The 18877-nt window shown below is 37.7% G+C and overlaps 2 protein-coding genes across 2 annotated transcripts; both read left to right on the plus strand.

The window, feature by feature from the left end:
• The first annotated feature begins 14439 nt into the window (after nucleotides 1-14439).
• LOC149211145 (disease resistance protein SUMM2-like) lies at nucleotides 14440-16111 on the plus strand. Its single transcript, XM_089399195.1, has 2 exons — nucleotides 14440-16057; nucleotides 16101-16111. The coding sequence occupies exons 1-2, from the start codon at nucleotides 14440-14442 to the stop codon at nucleotides 16109-16111; spliced, it is 1629 nt and encodes a 542-aa protein (XP_089255321.1).
• LOC149211146 (putative disease resistance protein At1g59780) lies at nucleotides 16016-17418 on the plus strand. The gene has a single exon (XM_089394535.1). The coding sequence runs from the start codon at nucleotides 16168-16170 to the stop codon at nucleotides 17413-17415; it is 1248 nt and encodes a 415-aa protein (XP_089250661.1). The 5' UTR covers nucleotides 16016-16167; the 3' UTR covers nucleotides 17416-17418.
• Nucleotides 17419-18877: the final 1459 nt, after the last annotated feature.

The raw sequence follows: 18877 nt of genomic DNA on the forward strand, positions 1-18877 counted from the left end.
AACTTCAAGGCAAAGATAAATTGAAAACAACTACTACACAACAGACATTTACTCAAGTGCACAAGTACTCAAATGCGGAACGAACAACAACACTCTTCTCATATTATTTCAGAAAATGGAACTGATTACAATGTATCCCTTCCAGAGATTGACTGTGTTTGCTTTTATCGGTCTTTTAGCTCCTCACAGAGGAGAGCATTACCGAAGGCTTCCTGGCAACACACATAATCTATCTCAGAATATACAAACTCAAGGCTTCAAAATTCTACTAGATCTAGCCACTTTAGATTCTTACCAGTGCCAAGTACACTGATATGCAGGCTTCTCAAATCTCTATGACTCTAAGACTCTCAAACTCTGAATGCCTTGAATGAGCCTTACCCCTTTTTTATATAGGAGAAGGAGGGGACAAGAATTTAGTCATTGGGCCGACAAACTTTTGTACTAATATTCTATCAGTCAAGAAGATGTGGCTCAAAGCGCACCAAAAGTCGAAGAAGTGCTTCGAGTCTCGTGACTGAAGAATCTTTTGTACAAAATTGCACTATGGATTATTTATCAAATCCCACAGAAATTATTCTGACTAGATATTTACATAGTGGATGCTTCTGTACAGAAAAGCCCACGAGAAAAATGGTCACAAAAAGTCCTTTTGAACAGACTTCATGATTACAAAGTGGAAACTTTTAAGGACAAGCTCACGAGAACCTTAAAAAATAGCGATTTCAGGAAATCGATACCTATTGTACAAATTTTCATCCCATGCCTTGGTAAAGATCCTTCTAACAATCATGGGTTTACCTAAAACAATTTGATGCTTGATCTAGGTAAGGATAAGCCACTCATAGTGTGTAGTCATATATTCTCTTAAGATTTCATTATCCAAAATCTGCAGCATATTTTTAACACTATTGTAGGGAGAGTGGAAGCAATCAGGGATGTTATTCTCAAAACAAACGTCACATTTAAATTGACTATAGGATTCATGGTATATCGGGTCAAAAGCAGTTTTATTGACTCCATAATCCTTCCACCAAGATTGCAACCAATCACATTGTTGGTTTCTTTGCATGATTCCGGTTGTTCCAAATTTTAATTTGGTATAGTGGGTTTCATCCTTTCCATCAACATTTAGAAAATCCCACCAAAGATTTTTATATCCTGCAAAGTCATAGATTGTATGAGGGAAAATAAGCTTAGGATCACTTCCAAGCCATAATGCTGCATTATGTGTCATCATTGGCTAGGAGATATTTCGAGTACGATTTATGCTGAAATATCTGTTATAGATTCCTCTTTGATTTCCGCCATGAGACCAAATCATAGTGATGTTGTGGAAATCACATTTAAGAGCATCTTCTGCCAAGAGTGAATATGTTCTACTTTTTGTGTAGACTGTTATGAAACCAGCTCAAGAAAAAGATAGATCAATGCCTTAGAATTCAGCCTCTTCGAGGGGGCAACCTCCTTTACATTACATAAATGAACAATTCTTGGATGATTCAAATGACAAAACCTCCTTTCTATATATAGGAGTCTAAGGAGTCATAATATAACCCAACCGACCTAACAATAATAATATAAAGCCACAAAAATAACAATAGAGGGATTCTATGGGGCACAATAATAACAATATGGGGATAATAGGGGATAATGGGGTAATCACTAGTATTATAGGGACCCAACATGCCCCTCTCCTTCAAAAAAGTGTTGTCCTCAACGCTTGAGAAGTTATGGATGCTTCTGTATAAAATTCTCATCCTCCCATGTGGAATCTTCAGCGGATAAGTTCTTCCACTTGATAAGATACTCCAAAATTGATCGATTTCGTAGTTGTCGAGTTCTTGTTTCTGTGACTGCTTTCGGTTCCAATATAATTTTTCCTTCCTCGTCAAGTTCTGGCAATATTGTTTGAACTGGGAGCTTGTCACCTATAACCTTCTTTAAACATGAAACATGGAAAACTGGGTGCAATCGAGAAGCTGCAGGAAGCTCCAATTTGTATGCCATAGTACCAATCTTTTGCAACACCTTGTATGGACCATAATACTTTGGTGATAATTTATTATCCTTCTTAGCTTGCTTGAGGGACATTTGCTTATATGGTTGTAGTCGTAGGAATACCCAATCACCTACATCAAAACTTCTTTCGCTACGATGTTGATCTGCCTGTTGTTTCATTCTATTCTGTGCCAACACGAGGTTATCCTTTAAGAGTTGGAGGACTTGTTGTTGATGTTCAATGTGATGTTCCACTGCTTGAACCTTAGAATTTTTTCTTAAATATGATGTGATGGATGGTGGCTGATACCCATAAAGTGCCATAAATGGGGTCATTTTTGTTGCTGTATGGAAGGAAGTGTTATACCACCATTCAGCCAGAGGCAACCATTTGACCCATTGTGTTTGTTTATCAGATACAAAGCAACGAAGATATCCTTCCAAACATTTGTTTACTATCTCAGTTTTCCCATCAGATTGAGGATGATAAGATGAGCTATGAGCTAACTGAGTACCAAGACAAGAAAATAATTCTGTCCAAAAATTTCCAGTGAAAATGGGATCTCTGTCACTTACAATAATCTTTGGGTTTCCATGTAGCTTTTGAATTGTTTCCATAAATGCAGTAGAAACTGTACTGGCTTTAAATGGATGTGATAATGCACAAAAGTGTGCATACTTGGTAAGTCTGTCAACTACCACCATGATGACACTCTTTCCCTCAGACTTGGGTAAACCTGTGATAAAATCCATTGAAACCTCCTCCCAACGTTGGCTTGGAATGGATAAAGGTTGTAATAGACCCAGTGTCTTAATTGTTTCAACTTTATTTTGTTGGCAAACCAAACATTCCGCCACAAACTTTTGAATATCTGATTTAAGGCCATCCCAAAAAAATTCCTTCTTAACCCTGTGGTAAGTTTTTAAAAATCCTGAGTGCCCTCCTAAGGGAGAAGTGTGCAATTCCATAAGAATCTTTTGTTTTAGCTGGGAATTCTTACAGAGGTATAAGCGATCTTTGTACCATAACGAATCATTTTGCCAGCTAAATGTATCAGACATACTGGAATCTTGTTGTAACTTTCGAATAAGTGCCCACACTTCTTCGTCATTCTTCCATTCCTCCCTTGCTTCGTTTATCCAATCTGGTTGGATAATAGAAATGGCACACAACAATGCTTCCACATCCTCATCCTTTCTTGAGAGTGCATCTGCCACCACATTTTTTTCCCTTTTTTGTAGATGATTTCAAAGTCATAACCCAACATCTTTGTGACCCACTTTTGTTGCTCTTCAAAGGATAATCTTTGTTCTAAAAAGTATTTAAGGCTATCATGATCCGTTTTTACCTTGAAGTGTCTTCCCATTAGGTAGGGTCGCCATTTCTTAAGTGCATGGAGTATTGCCAACATTTCCTTCTCATAAATAGCTTTGTGTAAAAACTTTCCCTTGATTGGACGACTTTCAAAAGCAATGGGTCTTTCATCTTGCATTAAAACAACACCAATTCCATTTCCTGAAGCATCACATTCCACAATAAAGGTTTTTGTGAAGTCCGGTGTAGCTAAGACCGGTGCTTGGCACATTGCCTCTTTAAGATGTTCGAATGCCTTTGTTGCTTCTGGAGTCCATGAAAATGCATCTTTCTTCAATAATGTTGTTAGAGGTGCTGCTATTCTCCCATAATTCTTAACAAACTTGCGATAATACCCTGTCAACCCGAGAAATCCTCGCAGATGCTTTATGGATGTGGGAATTTTCCATTCCTTAATGGCTTTAATTTTGCTAGGGTCTACCTTAACTCCTTCATGAGATACAATATGACCCAAATATTCCACCTCTTGTACTCCAAAGAAACATTTGGATCTTTTTGCATATAATTGTTTCTCCTCCAATAGTTGTAGCACCCTGTCAACATGTTCAACATGATCCTTCCAAGACTTGCTGTAGATTAGTATATCATCAAAAAATACTAACACAAATTTTCTAAGGAATGGTTTGAAAATTGAATTCATCAAACCTTGAAATGTTGAAGGTGCATTGGTAAGGCCAAAAGGCATGACCAAAAATTCATAATGACCCTCATGAGTTCTAAATGCTGTTTTCGGAATGTCTTCAATCTTCATTCTGATTTGATGATATCCTGAACGAAGATCCAACTTGGTGAAGTAAATTGATCCATGCAATTCATCCAGTAATTCATCAATGACAGGAATGGGAAACTTATCTTTAATAGTGAGCTTGTTGAGCTCCCTATAATCCGGACACATGCGCCATGATCCATCCTTCTTGTGCACCAATACTACTGGAGCAGAGAAAGAACTTTGACTTGGTTGAATTATACCAGCCTCTAGCATTTCTGCAACCATACGTTCAATTTCACTCTTTTGGGCATAGGGATATCTGTACGGCCTGATGTTTGGAGGAACACTTCCTGGAATCAGATGAATAGCATGATCATGATCACGAATAGGTGGGAGACCTTTGGGAGTCTCAAATACCTTGGAATGATTGTCCAAGACTTTTTGGAGATCTGGAGAAATAGATGATTCCACTGTGGAAACATCTAGCGAACATAATTGTGCAATTACACCTCTTTGTTCCTTTTTTAGAAGCTTTGTCATACCATTAGAGCTGATTATCTTTCTCGGTTTCCCTGCAATACCCCTTAATTCAACTTCCTTTCCTTCCACAGAAAATTTCATGAAAAGTTCTTGAAAATTAAAAGCTATTGTACCCAAGGATTGTAGCCATTGGACTCCTAGTACAACATCAGCACCTCCCATTGGAATGGAAAGCATTGGGCTAGTCAATACATATTCTCCCATGGATAGCTTGATATTATGGCACTTTCCAGAGAAATTTATTGTTCCTCCATTTGCAACCATCACTTGACACTCTGGTGCTGGATATAAGAAGCAATTCAATTCTTTTGCTACCTTACAATGAATAAAATTGTGGGTACTTCCTGAATCAATCAACACTATTACCTTTTTCTTCTTGATTTGTCCTTCTATCTTGATGGTTTGAGGAGTGGTAATTCCCGCCAATGCATTACAAGATATGGTCGGATTCATTTCTTCTTTATCTAGGCTTTGTTCCTGGAGTATATCCTCTTCTTTTGACCTTTCTTGCTCCTTTTCTTCTTCCTCTTCACAATCTATGTAGAATAATTTCTTCTCAGCACACTTATGACCTTTAGTGTATTTGCTATCACAACTGTAACAAAGCCCTTTTGCTCTTTTTTCTTCCAATTGTTGTGGTGTCAACCTTATAGGTTGTGGAAGACTAGCGGCAACAACACTTCCGTCTTTATAGTTGTGAGTGGTATGCTTCCTGGTTGCCATAATTTTGCTTTCCATTTTTCTTGCTAACCTGAATGCCTTCTCTAATGAATCAGGTTCCCAAAGGTGAACATCATGTTGGATATTATCCTTTAAAGACCCTATGAACACATCAATCCTATGCTCCTCTGGAATATCTTTTACCCTTATGTTCAATTTTTGGAACTCCTCAATGTGCTCCATTATTGAACCCTTTTGTTTGAGACTTATCAATTGGCTAAAAAAAGTGTTTCTTTTTGTATCCTCATAATGTGCTATCAATTCTTCCGTAAAAATTGCCCAAGTGATAAATTGTTTATGAGAGCAAAGCCATTGATACCATACAAACTGATTTGGTTCCAAATATAAAGTTTCAATACGTACCTTTTGTGTGTTTTGCACATTATTGAGATCGAAAAATTGCTCCATCTGTAATATCCATGTTGCGGGATCCTTGCCATCAAACTTCCTCATATCGATTTTTGGAATATGGTGGGTCTTTGATCCAACATTAGAGTCTATGGAATCATGATTAACATTTCTTTTGTTCTCATCATGAGTTTCCTTTACTACCCTTTCACCATTAGTGACCCTTTCTTGTAGCAACTTATTCATATTTATCTTCAATTCTTCCATGTCTGTCTTCAAATCTATCTTCAAATCATCCATCGTAGCTTCCACGTCATTCATCTTAGCTTCTACACCTTTCTTTAAACAGTCCATCTTAGCTTCTACACCTTTCTTTAAACCATCCATCTTAGATTTTGTTCCTTTTTGTGCAAGGGACAGTTGTTGCACTTGGTCTTGTAATTTTGATATATCATGTTGCATTTCTTCCTCTTCTTCATGAGTCATGCTAGAGATTTCAGGTTCCTTACTAGGTGTTTGCATTTTCTTTCCTCGGGGCATCAGTTACCGATAATAATGCTCTACTATGCCCTTTGAATTCCTTCAAAATAAATTTTCAAACCAAGCTTAAGCAAAAATTTAAGAAAATCTACACACCTTTTTTCACTTTGTAGGAGCTCGATATTGCCTCTGATGTATCTCTGTACTTTCCAATCATCTAGATCTAAATTTGTGACCTGCAGTAGCCCTCTGTGTCCTCTTTCCAATGCCACAAGTCTGACCCAAATTGGATTCTCCAAGGAAGAGTTATGCGAAATCTCCCACAGTGACTTGATTATAGACTAGTTCAGTAGAGCGAACTTGTACGACTTGCCATGAGTCACTGTTTTGACCTTTGGATCTGAAAAATGCATACAAGAAACTACAGTCCGTCCTCTTTCTGTACCTTATTACGAAATTTCAATCCGATCCCCAGAGAGAAAGTTATGATGATTTTCCCCAGGTCACCTGTTTGGAATGTAATTCAGGAGTCTGCAAAAAGACCAACTTCCTTAGATCATATCTCCGCAAATATAGTGCGAACAACTCTGAAATTCGGACCCGAGGTTCACTGTGATTTCTTCTTAGATGGTTTTTTTTTGCAACTTCTGAAATGTCACAGAAAAAAAGTTATAGTGAAAATGCCACGATGACCTGTTTGGAGCAGTGAAACCTTAGAATCCAAAGCTCTAATACCAAATGTTATGAAACCAGCTCAAGAAAAAGATAGAAAAGATAGATCAATGCCTTAGAATTCAGCGTCTTCGAGGGGGAAACCTCCTTTGCATTATATAAATGAACAATTCTTGGATGATTCAAATGACAAAACCTGCTTTCTATATATAGGAGTCTAAGGAGTCACAATATAACCCAGCCGACCTAACAATAATAATATAAAGCCACAAAAATAACAATAGAGGGATTCTATGGGGCACAGTAATAACAATATGGGGATAATAGGAGCACAACACTATTAATAAAGGGTACAACTACAATAGTAATGGGGTAATCACTAGTATTATAGGGACCCAACATAGGCCATTTCATCGATCCACCTGTTGCCCTTCGGGTACACTCTTCTTTTAGGTACTAGGTGCAAAATATCAGTATGTGCTTGTAGGTTTGCATCTAATACTTTATTATTTATTAATTGCTAGGTTGGTTTCCAATTTTCTTTATATTCAGACCGGCTCTGGTTTTTAGGGATTGTTCTCAAAATTTCCTGTTTTTGACTTTGATCCCATTCTATAACAATCACTAGCACATGTTCTTGTTGTTGAATGTATTCCCTACTAAGGAAATATGGTAAAAGAATTTCTACTCCTTTGATGTGCTCAGCTTCAAAATTGAAAGTTAATAAGGAGGGCTTTCCATTTGGAAAACTTAGCTTCTCCATGCTTTTTAATATCTTTGGTTAATGCCTTTTTCAAAGCCGAGGCGTCGGTTCTTAGTAGAAACTTCTTGTTTACTAGATGAAATTCGAACTTATCTATACAATTCCACGCAGCTTTGACTTCTTTTTCTATGGTGGAATAATTTTGTACCGCAGGGTTCCAAGTCCCTGAGGTGAACTGAACAATCTGTTCAATCCCATCCTTTCTTTGCTTAAGGATGCCTCCCCATCCAATATCGCTGGCATCTAACTCAACAATTTTAAAAGCATTATCATCAGCTACATACAGAATAGGGAGTGTTTTTACCTTGGCCTTAATTTGCTGGACAACCCTTGTGTGTGCTTCGGACCACTGGGGTAGATCTTTCTTCAATGTTTGATTTAGTAGTTTTCTGTCTTTTGCACAGTCTTGATAAAAGTTGCTAACATAATTGAGACATCCCATAAACCTTTGAAGCTGGGTTTTATCAATGATGACATCTGGAAATTTATCAGAAAATTCCAGGGCATGTTTTTGAAGTGATATCTGACCATTGAATATAGTGTGGCCAAGAAATTTTATAGAAGTTTGAAATACTTCTATCTGTTTCTTACTCAGAACCAATCCATTCCTTTTTACTAAGTGTACAAATTTCTGTACATGTTTAAAGTGGTCTTGGATATTTTTAGAAAAGATTAAGATATCATCAATATAAACCAAAAGCCAATCAAAATATGGCTTAAAGATGGAATACATTACCTTTTGGAATTTGGAGGGAGCATGCTTCTAACCAAAAGGCATTACATTCCATTCATAATGTCCTGCAGGTACGCTGAAGGTTGTCTTGAATTTGTCTTTCTCAAATATGGTGACCTGCCAAAAGCCTGATTTCAAATCAAATTTTGAGAATATCTTTGCTCCTGCTGTTCTTCCTATAATATCTCCTTTATGAGGAATAGGATAGGTAATATCAGCAAGGACAGAGTTTAAGGGCTTGTAATTTATTACAAGTCTTGGAATCCCCCTGATCCACTCTAACATTTTATTCACATAAAACCCATAGCAGTTCCATGGACTATCAGATTCTCTGATAAGTTTTCTGTCCAGTAACTACTTGATTTCTTTTTCACACAGTTCTCTGTATTCTTTATTCATTGGGATTGCTTTGCTTTTGCAAGTCTTCACAGTGTATTCCGTTTTATAGGGCAATTCCACTGTGTGCTGCATTCGGTGCCAGAAAGCATTTGGCTCTTCTGAGAAACAATCATCTTCTATCCTCTTTTTGAGATCAGTAATTTTCTTTTTGATTAGAGGATTTTTCAGCTGCTCTTCTACTTGTATAGTAGATTTCAGATCTTTGAGATCTGTCAATTTAGCTTCAGCTTTGTCCAGTTCCTTAATGGTTTGGACCATGGTAGAGATTCTTGGATTTGAGATGTATGGCATCTCAATTCTTTTTGAACTCCCTTTAGAGGCTGGAACAATAATGAAATAGCCCGCTTTATTTCCTTTTAGTCTTACTGAACCATGAGGTTCTACTACGGCTAAAAAGATATTACCCAAAATACAATCTATTGGAATGTCTGAAACTGCAAATTTTAGTTTTATACAATGTTGGTCAAAACAGATAGAAGCTTTTGGTACTTCATACTTGAGTGTTTTGTTTCCTAGACCAATTAGTTTTCTGTCTGCAGAGATCCAGTATTTTGTTGGAATGACTTTAATATTTAGTATGTTTACATCTACACCTTCATCCAGTAGTGCAGTTAATGAAAAAATTTCACCTTGTATGAAAATATTTACCTGTACATGGTGTTGCTGATATTCAATAGCAAAAATTCACATTTCTCTGAATCCTATAATAGGATCTTTCTTTCCTTCAATGATTCTGACTATTGGCTCTTTGGAGGTAGTTGTAGTGCTACATTCATTTGTATCTGTGACTGTGGGTTGTTTTCCTTTCTCTAATTCTAACAATTTAGACTTTAAAACAAAGATTTCAGTTTTGAGAATATGTATTTCTCTACTTACCTCCCCTGAGGTGAGTGCGAGAACCTTATCCTGCAGTTGGTGCTTCTGGAATGACCTGGTGTTTCGCTAAAAAGAAACATCTATAAACAATGGTTTTTTAACAGAATGTTTGGATGAACTGGAAGAACAAAGCTGATCTAGAAATGCTTCAGTGAGTCTGTTCTTCATATCTCCTTCTTTCATGGCATGAATGTGTGAAAGGATTTTTATCTCCTCTTCTTCTGTTTGAGCCATTAATACTTTCTCTTTCTGTGGTGCTACATAAATTTCTTCAATGGAAGATTCACTGTAGTCATCAGAATCAGGGTCAGAAAAAATTTAGCATTGACAATTTTCTGAATCGGAGCAATCACAAGGTTGTATGCGGGTATTTAATTCTTCCATAGATGAAGAATCAGAAAAGGAGCTAAATGAATCAACAGATGATTCATCTAGTTGTTGCTGCTGAATTTTCTCTCTAATTACTACATTAGGGCAGTGATCTGTAGTATGACTCCTTGACCCACATTTCATACATTGTATTTGGGTCTCGGTTTTGACAGCTTTGCCTCGCCTGAACAGAGATTGAGATTTCTTACCTCTGTTTTTCTTCGACTCTTCTCCTACTCGACATTTATTGGAAGTGTGTCCAGTCTTACCACAAAGCCAACATGTAAGCTTGTTCCATTTCTCCTATTTGGAGGTGTGCAAGTGTATATCAGAAGGTTTGTAGTAATGCGTTCTAGGGACATACCTGTAGTATCCCTTTCTGTGTCTTGAAGAGACCCTGGGTCTACTTGAGACATGTCTTTTGATTTTGTGATTTTTGCTAGTCTATTTGTATTCCTTTTTAGCTTTCTTTTTAGCTTTTCTCCTTCTAACTAGGGGATCATCAATGGTTAGACCATATTTGCTACAAATAGATTTACTATCTAAGAGATTTGACAATTTTTCTAAGGACCTATTCACCTTAGAGCTAGTACATAGACTGACTAATGCTTTAGTAATGAGAGAATAAATTTCTCCCCAGGTATATGATTCAAATGGTAATTGAAAGACTTCTTGTAGTCTAATATAATCAACAAATATAGAAGGAAAAGCTGCAAGATATACTTGTTTCCATAGCAAATTTTTAGAATCTTTCACCTCGTAGATTCTATGCATCCAATCTCGATGAAAGTCTTCAAATTGTGACATCTTATTACATTTGAGGTTCATAAGTATGACCTCATGCTTATCAGCAATCTCCATCTCAGAGCCACACCAGTACTCTAAGATCATAGAAGTCAGAGCTCCAATCATATTTCTCTGAGTTGTCCCATCTGAATTATGTATAATATCTCCCGCTTCATCTTTGAGTACTTCGCTCTCCATTTTTACCAGTAGAGCTGGAGATGATTCCGTCTCCCACCATCTGAGAAGTGTTCCAGTAAAACATTGAATGATAGTTTTACATGCTTCAACTTCATTCTTTCCTTTCAGACACATTAACTTGTACTCTGTGAACATCATCTCGATCATTTGTCTGATCTGGCCAACACTGAGATTATCAATGTTCCATTCTCTGTGTGAATCTGGGAATAATGTGTGTGTTTTTGAAATTTTTCCTTTTCCTTCCAAGTCAGGAGTTGGATATTTATTGAATCGACTTTCCAATGGTTCATAGATGGGAAGAATTTGGGATTTTGATTCTTTTTTTTCCTTGAATAAGGAAGCAATTGTAATTTGTTCTGTAGCTTCAGATTTATCTGACGAGGTCTGAGCTACTTCTTTTGGAAACAAATTTTGGAATCTATCAACAGGTTTGACAAGATTCTGTATCTGCACATTTCTCTTATATAAGAAAGAAGTAGGGACTAGTTTATCTATTTTTGACAGAGTTATTTTGTCAACTCTTTCTGTTAAGTCTATTAACAATCCCTTAGTAGTACCAATGTGGTCTACCATTTTTTCTTCTACTTCTTCAATCTTATTGAGAGATTCTTTAGCATAAGATCTTACAATAGAAGATGAATACTATAAGTCATTAAGACACTTATTTACATCATTAAGAGAAAATTGGACAATATCAAACTATTCTTTTATTGCAACTGATTTTGTTGTATTCATTTCAAGCCCTTTTACTACAGTGTTAGTCCAATTGATTTGTTCACTGGCTTTTTGTATTCTTCCATCTATACCCAATGCATTGTCATCTTTGAGCACCAAAGGAATATCCTTTGCAATGTTTTGATTCTCTCTAAGGATTATACCTTTGTATGGAGGGAAGGTAGTTGGAGTTTCTACTTTATTTCCATCTAAAATAGTCCAAGAATGTTTCTTTGTTGAGGAGGATGATGTACCAATCATCGGCACATTTCTGACTCAGCATTTCTTTTCCAGACATAGAAAGAAACCCAGGAACTTGTTTTATCCATATACTTTTTCCACTCCTAGGATAGCTTGATTTTTTCCTCAACTATATGACTGAGACCAAATTGTTCTGCTTCAGGGTGAGTGTAGATATCCCAATTCAACATCTCTTTCATCCATTGGGATTCTATTTTGGTCTTTCGATAACCATCCATTAGGGTAAAGAATTTATGCATCTCTGGTACAGAGGGATTTTTACAGTCAGATGGTAGAGAGAAAAATCTAGACTCTGGAATGAGGTCATTCATCTGCTCTAAATACCCTAGGCCATATCTGGGCATATTACTTGGCTTCATCTTTCTGAACATTTCCTTCAGCCTTGGATCTTCTAAAGTAGGTAGTTCACGCATCATGAGAACATGGTCAGACTCGTGTGGAAATGGTATGTCTGAGCATTTTGGATTTGGACATGGATTTATGGATGTGGAAGGAGGTGCTTCACGAGTCCGAGGATGGTGGTTCTCATGTATGGGAGATTCAACAAGAATGCTCAAATTTACAGAAGAATGACACTCAGGACATTTACTTCTAATGAAGAAAAATTTACAATTTGTGCAAATTCAAATAAAGAAATATGATGACAAGGATTCGAAACAATACTAGAGCAGGGAGTGTCTACAATGCTTGGATCTTGATAAGTTGATGAGATTTTGCAGGCTTGTTCTATTCTTCTACGGTCTATCGTGGATCTTCTGGGAAAGGATAGGACAACAGAGGATTGATTCTCTTGTATGTCTGCAGAAGTTATTTTCCTTAAAACCGGAGGTTTGGGATTAGAAACAACCCAGTGTTATGGGAAAGTTAAATCTTCACAGTGGATAGTCTCATGTTCAATCTTTTGATTTTTTGAATCAGTTAAAACAACAACACTAGACTTGGAATCTTTACTGGGCGCATGGAGGATAGTCGTATACAAAGTATTAGTGTGCTGACAACAACCCCTTGTTTGGATAACAATGTTATGTCTCTTTTTGTGCATATCAAATCTGGTGGGCTGGATTTGTAGTTGGAGGATTTGATCAATAGTTTGATCAAAGACATAAACTGAGAAATTTGGATAACAATCAAAATAGACTGGGCCATTAGACAAAAGAGCAACTATTCCTCCTATCAGTGAATCGGTGTATTTATTATGGGTTAGATCTCTGACAATAGCTAACACAAAAGTATTTAGGCCTTGATGGGTCAAAGGATTTATGCCGATTCTAATACATCCGAGATGTAACTATTTGGTTTTAAGCCTTTTTGCTTCAGCATGTAATTGCTTTGGATCAAGAAGAGGGATAGATTGTACACTATAAAAGTTTTCTTGGATTTGGCTTATTGACTCTTTAATATTGATTCTAGTAGCAACCTTTAAGTGAAATACAGTCAGATCTGAATAAACTTCTAATGCACTAATGCTAGGAAGTTTCCATCTTGCAGATGGCTGTGTTTCTTCATATTCTAGTTCGGCTTTGTTTAACACACAACTAGAACAAGATGCAAAAATATCTCTGAGGGGATTTTTATAGTAGATAATTCTTTTTCTTCTATTTCGCGGATCAGATGATTATGTTGTTAATATCAAAAGCTAGAGAACAAGTAAAGATTAAATAGTGAGTTAGAAATGTAAGAGATCCAAAGGAGACTCCTATGTAAACCTAGATGCTAAGTAAGTAAAAATGATAGATGAGATGATTACGTTGATTAACTGGAAAGCCAGAGAACAATCAAATATTGTAATTGAGTTAGAACAAGTAAAGGTTAAATGGCCTTTTTATATCACTAAACTTGTAAAGTAAATTACATGTTGTTTTTTCACTATATTGAATTTTGGTTGAGGTTAGTTGTAATGTTGAATAAAAGAATAATCATCTATTTAATGTTCTCATTAATATGATGCAACTTTCGATTTAGGTAAAGATTTTTTAAAACAATTTTTATTTATACAACTTTAGATTTACCCAAATATCTTTATTATGCAACTTTCGATTTAGCTAAAGAACTTTTAAAACCATTTTTATTTATACAATTTTAGATTTAGCCAAATAGCTTTAGAACCATTTTTATTTATACAATTTTAGATTTAGCCAAATATCCTTAGAACAATTTTTATTTCGTGAAATTCTCAACTCTTCGATTAAAATTTAAACAACCTAATACACATTTAAATTTTATAATTTAACTATTAGAAAAACACATACCATTAGAAAATTACATATCATTCTCATCTCATATGTTTTCGATTAAGAAACTATGACTACACCTAAAATTCACACCTACTATTCAGACTGGTATCGTTCATACCTACCAGTCATGTCATTCATGGTGTAACTATTTCCCGGTTGATTCATAATTGCCCCACACATTTTCGTGGTTAATTAGACTATATTAACGTCTAGCTTTAGGCAAGATCACGGCACCAAAATCATCGAGAGAAAGGAGAAAATATGGGAGATCCTGGATTTGTATCTGGATCAATAGGCGTTCTTATTGATAGGGCGGTTCAAGTAATAGAGGGGCACATCAAGATTGCTCTTTGTTGCAGAAAAGAGTTGAGGGTTTTGGAAAATTTAGTGAAGGAGATTCAGCCTATAAACATGGAAATTCAACAATATGGAATAGCTATTCGGCAGTCTCAGAGTGATTTAGTTAACAAGATTGAACCCGTTACAGTCAACAACTGGCTTCAAACATTGAAGAGAATTATGGAAGATGCAATCAAAATAGTGGATAAATGTCAAGTTCCAGCATATAATATGGTATCTCGATATTTGTTGAGCAAGAAGATCAGGAAGAGTATTGACAACCTGCAGAGTCATCTGGAAAGACTGCCTTTGATTGGATTCACTCAACAACTCCGTTCTGAACTGCAAAACATACAGAGCCATGAAGCTCCTCAGAGCCAATCTTCAATTCCTCCAACAAGGCCGCCAAGCGTTGCAAGTTACAGGCAGCAGCCAATTCAAGAGGCGTGCATCGTGGGACAAGATGAGGTATTCGAAACCCTTAAACGTCTGCTAACAGATAATAACGAAATCGCAGCCTCTGCGACATCCAGAATAGGCGTTGTTGGCATGGGTGGATCTGGAAAAACTCTGCTCCTCAAGAGAGCCTTGAATGACAAGCAAGTGCAACAGCACTTTGAGAAAGATTTGATTCTGTGGTTGACAGTTTCCCAAAATTTGTCAATCATAAATCTACGCAATAACCTTGGGAGACAGATAGACCTCCATTTAAGTGAGGGCTTTGACGTGAGATGGAGCCAAGAAGATGTCAAGAGATGGATTTATCAAAAAACTAGCAGCAGGAGGTTCTTGCTATTTTTAGATGATATTTGGGACGACAGTGAAAATCTGTTGGAGATGTTGGGCGTACCGGACGATCAGATGTATGACAACTCCAAGATCGTTGTATCGACAAGAGATCGAAGAGTCCTTTCAAAAATGAGAGTGGGTACCCAAATTGCCATGGATAGTCTGTCTGCAGATGAGAGCTGGAGCCTCTTCTGCTTTCATGCGTTTGTAGGTAATCAGCACACTCCACATGTTGGAATCGAAAAGATTGCCCGGGATGTCTGTGGGGAGTGTGATCGGCTGCCGCTTGCTCTCAAAGTAATTGGAGCAGCCATGGCGGGCATCACTGCGCCATCAGATTGGCGGCTGACTCTGGAGAAGTTGCAAAATGCGGATAAACTCGACCCTCAAGTAGAGAAGAAACTCTATAATCGATTGAGATTGAGTTACGATGCGCTGTGCACCCCGCAACTTTTTGCTTTGCAGCTTTGCTTTCTGTACATCGGAGCTTTCAAAGAGGACGAGGATATGTATGTGGAGGATGTGATAAACTTGTGGATAGGAGAGGGTCTCCTTCCCACGGAAGAAGGTAAAGATCCATTAGAAATTGGAAGGTCTCACGCCAACTTTTTACTGGATCGGTGTCTGATCGAAGCTAGTATCAAGGACGCTGATGGACAGGTGGTGATCTTCTCTGTGCATGATGTTTTACATCATCTAGCGCTGCAAATTGCCGAGAAGGAAGAGAATTGTTGTTTCAGAGCGGGGAAAGGTTTGGTGGAATTCCCATTGAAACATTGCACCCGTAAAACCAGGATTTCTCTGAGGGCCAACAATTTTAGGTCAATACCTAATGGATACCGAGGTCAGGGTCTGCGGGCGATGTTACTTTCGGAGAACATATCTCTGGAATATGTTCCGTCAAGAGTGGTCACGACTCTCACCTCTCTTAGACTTCTTGATTTGGGAGGGACATCCATAAAAAATTTGCCTCATAACTTTGGCGCGTTGAAGCATCTAGTCTTCCTTCGTTTAGCAAAATCGCCAATAGTGAAGCTGCCAGATTCAGTAACATGTTTGAAGAAGCTCGAGATACTGGATCTGTCCGAATGCTACCAGCTGAGTGAGTTGCCTTATGAGTTAGGTAAGATGACAAGTTTGATATATCTAGATTTGAGTTTCTGTCAACAGTTGAAGTGCATGCCTTGTGGGATCTCCGCGTTGACATCGCTACAATATCTGAAAATGGAAAGATGCTGGAAAACCTGGCCGCAAGCAACATCACCACAGAGAAAACTTCTGCGTGATCCGATGGGAGGTCGTGCTCGTGCTCGCTTCCAGGATCTGCACCCTCTGAAGCACCTTAAATGGCCGGCGCTAGAGTGCTCGAAGGAGCCAATTACAGATGGCGTAGTGGGCGACATGACAGAGATGAGGACTCTCATCCTGAGGATGTCACATATGAAGGAATTACCAGAGGACATGAGAGGTATGGTAAAGCTAAGCAGTCTCTTTGTGGAGTCCAACGTTTTGGGTAAGATCCCATCGTGGATACGTGGTTTCCAACTGCTAAATTGTCTAATACTAAGAGATTGTCCCCAACTGGAGGAGATCCCTGCAGGGTTGGAAAAGCTTGAATGGCTAAGGAGGCTGGATATAGTTAAATCCTCGTCTTTAAAAGAGTTACCCGATGCTTTTGGAGAAGCAGGTGCCTTTCCACGCCTAGAAAGTTTCTGGTTGGAGGAAACCGATGGAGTTGAGAGTTTTCCCCCGATAAGGGATGGGGCTCTGCCTCTGTTGAAGAAATTGGGCTTAGTCTTTTGCTCCAACGTCAGGACCATTCCTCCAGGACTCGAAAATTTACAGAATCTGAGGGAACTGCATGTGTATGGCAGTCCCTTAATACTCGAATCTATTGAAGAAGAAGGTAGCGAAGCATGGTCTGCGGTTCGAGCAATGGAAGGAGAAAAGCACGTAGAGATACTGAGGAAGTCGATTGATGAGCACCGCCATAAAGATGGGATGGGTTGCTCAAGCATCTGTTGGGTATTTTTAATGCAAAATACCAAAAACAAACAATATGTTTACCACAGAGCCAATGCTCTGTTTACTCTGTCCAGGATCTTTTGACAGAAAACCTCTTAGAAACAAAATGACTCAGATTATTCACAAATATATTTCCTCATACATATTCATCCTCTGTTACTGAGAGGGATTCACCACAAGAAAAACATTCAACAAAAAAAAATTCACTGTGTTTTCACCTGAGAATTCACTGAGCTGGGTTACTGCTGTAAATCCCCTTTTACATTCACTTTACTGCTGTAATAAAATTTACATATGCATACAAATACGCTCCACCATTTTCTTTATGCACTGCTGTGCAAAAAACCACACATGGTTTTAGCTATTCCAAAAATTACATCACCTGGTTCTTCTCATTTTACACACTGCTGTGTGATTTTCTTTTACTGCTCCATCATCCTTTTTCACTGCTGTGAAGAATAATTTTTGTTCCTCCCGTGTGCAATACATAACATTTTTTTAAAAGTCAAAACAAAAAACATTAAACTTATTACATACGATTTCCTATTTAATACATGCCGTATATAAATATATATAAAAACATATATTATAACATGCCCATGCTCATATTAAAAGAGCCTCACCAAAATCTTGTACCAATCATTAAATTCTTTTACCTACGGCGGTCAACCATAAACCTTTTACTCCACGCAAAACATTGAATTGATGTGGGTTCGTATGCAGCTCCAGGTGATCAACGGCGGAGAACACGGGAGCAAATCCAACGGTGGAGAACAATATCGGAAGACCAACAAGTGCTGAAAGTTAACCTCCGAGATTCTTACGTTGCGTTACGTCAGGGGTCAACCACGCGTCAGCTCCATATTTTCTCGGGCCCTTGTGTACGAAAACCATTTTCTGCAGGTAGGCGGTCCGAGAAGTCTTTAAGCTGGTTTGTGGTTTTTGCTGGCGGTTTTGGGGAGCGTACGGCTGCGTTGAAATTAGATTTCAACAGCATATGCAAACGGGTTTTCCCATCGAAACCATGGTCATGGTGTTGTCCCTCATGGTACTACCCATAATGCTTTTTATGTGACATGCCCTGGCTTGCTTTCAATGCCTGATCTTCAATTTGATTCGAGTCCCATACATGGTTTTGATTTGCCACTCATTTCACTTTCACACAGCTGGTGAGTTCCTATTCCATGACTGACTCTTCAAATTTGCTTTTACGCTCACTGTAAACTATTATCTCCTTCTTACGGGGAAGCAAGATCATGTTAAAGTACGGTCAAGATTCAATTCTTAGTGTTATATTATGAAAAAAAAAAATGTGCCATTATCAAATATGCATTGATTTCTTTATTGAATATCTTAAATGTTTTTGAAATGGGAACCAGAAAATTTATCATGAGAATTAGAAGTTAGTGTTCGAGGAGTAATTCCAACGACCATTTAGTTGTTTTCGTTGTCAATCTAGCTGTATTTCATAGTTGCCAGAGTTTATGAGTTGGTTTTTTTTAACAGTTAGTACATTTGAGGTGGTATTGTTATTTATCTTTGGTAC

The sequence above is a fragment of the Pinus tabuliformis genome, chromosome 1_2 (genome assembly GCF_031772625.1).
Source record: "Pinus tabuliformis cultivar Carrire ecotype Pingquan chromosome 1_2, CPIR1, whole genome shotgun sequence".
NCBI lineage: Eukaryota > Viridiplantae > Streptophyta > Pinopsida > Pinales > Pinaceae > Pinus > Pinus tabuliformis.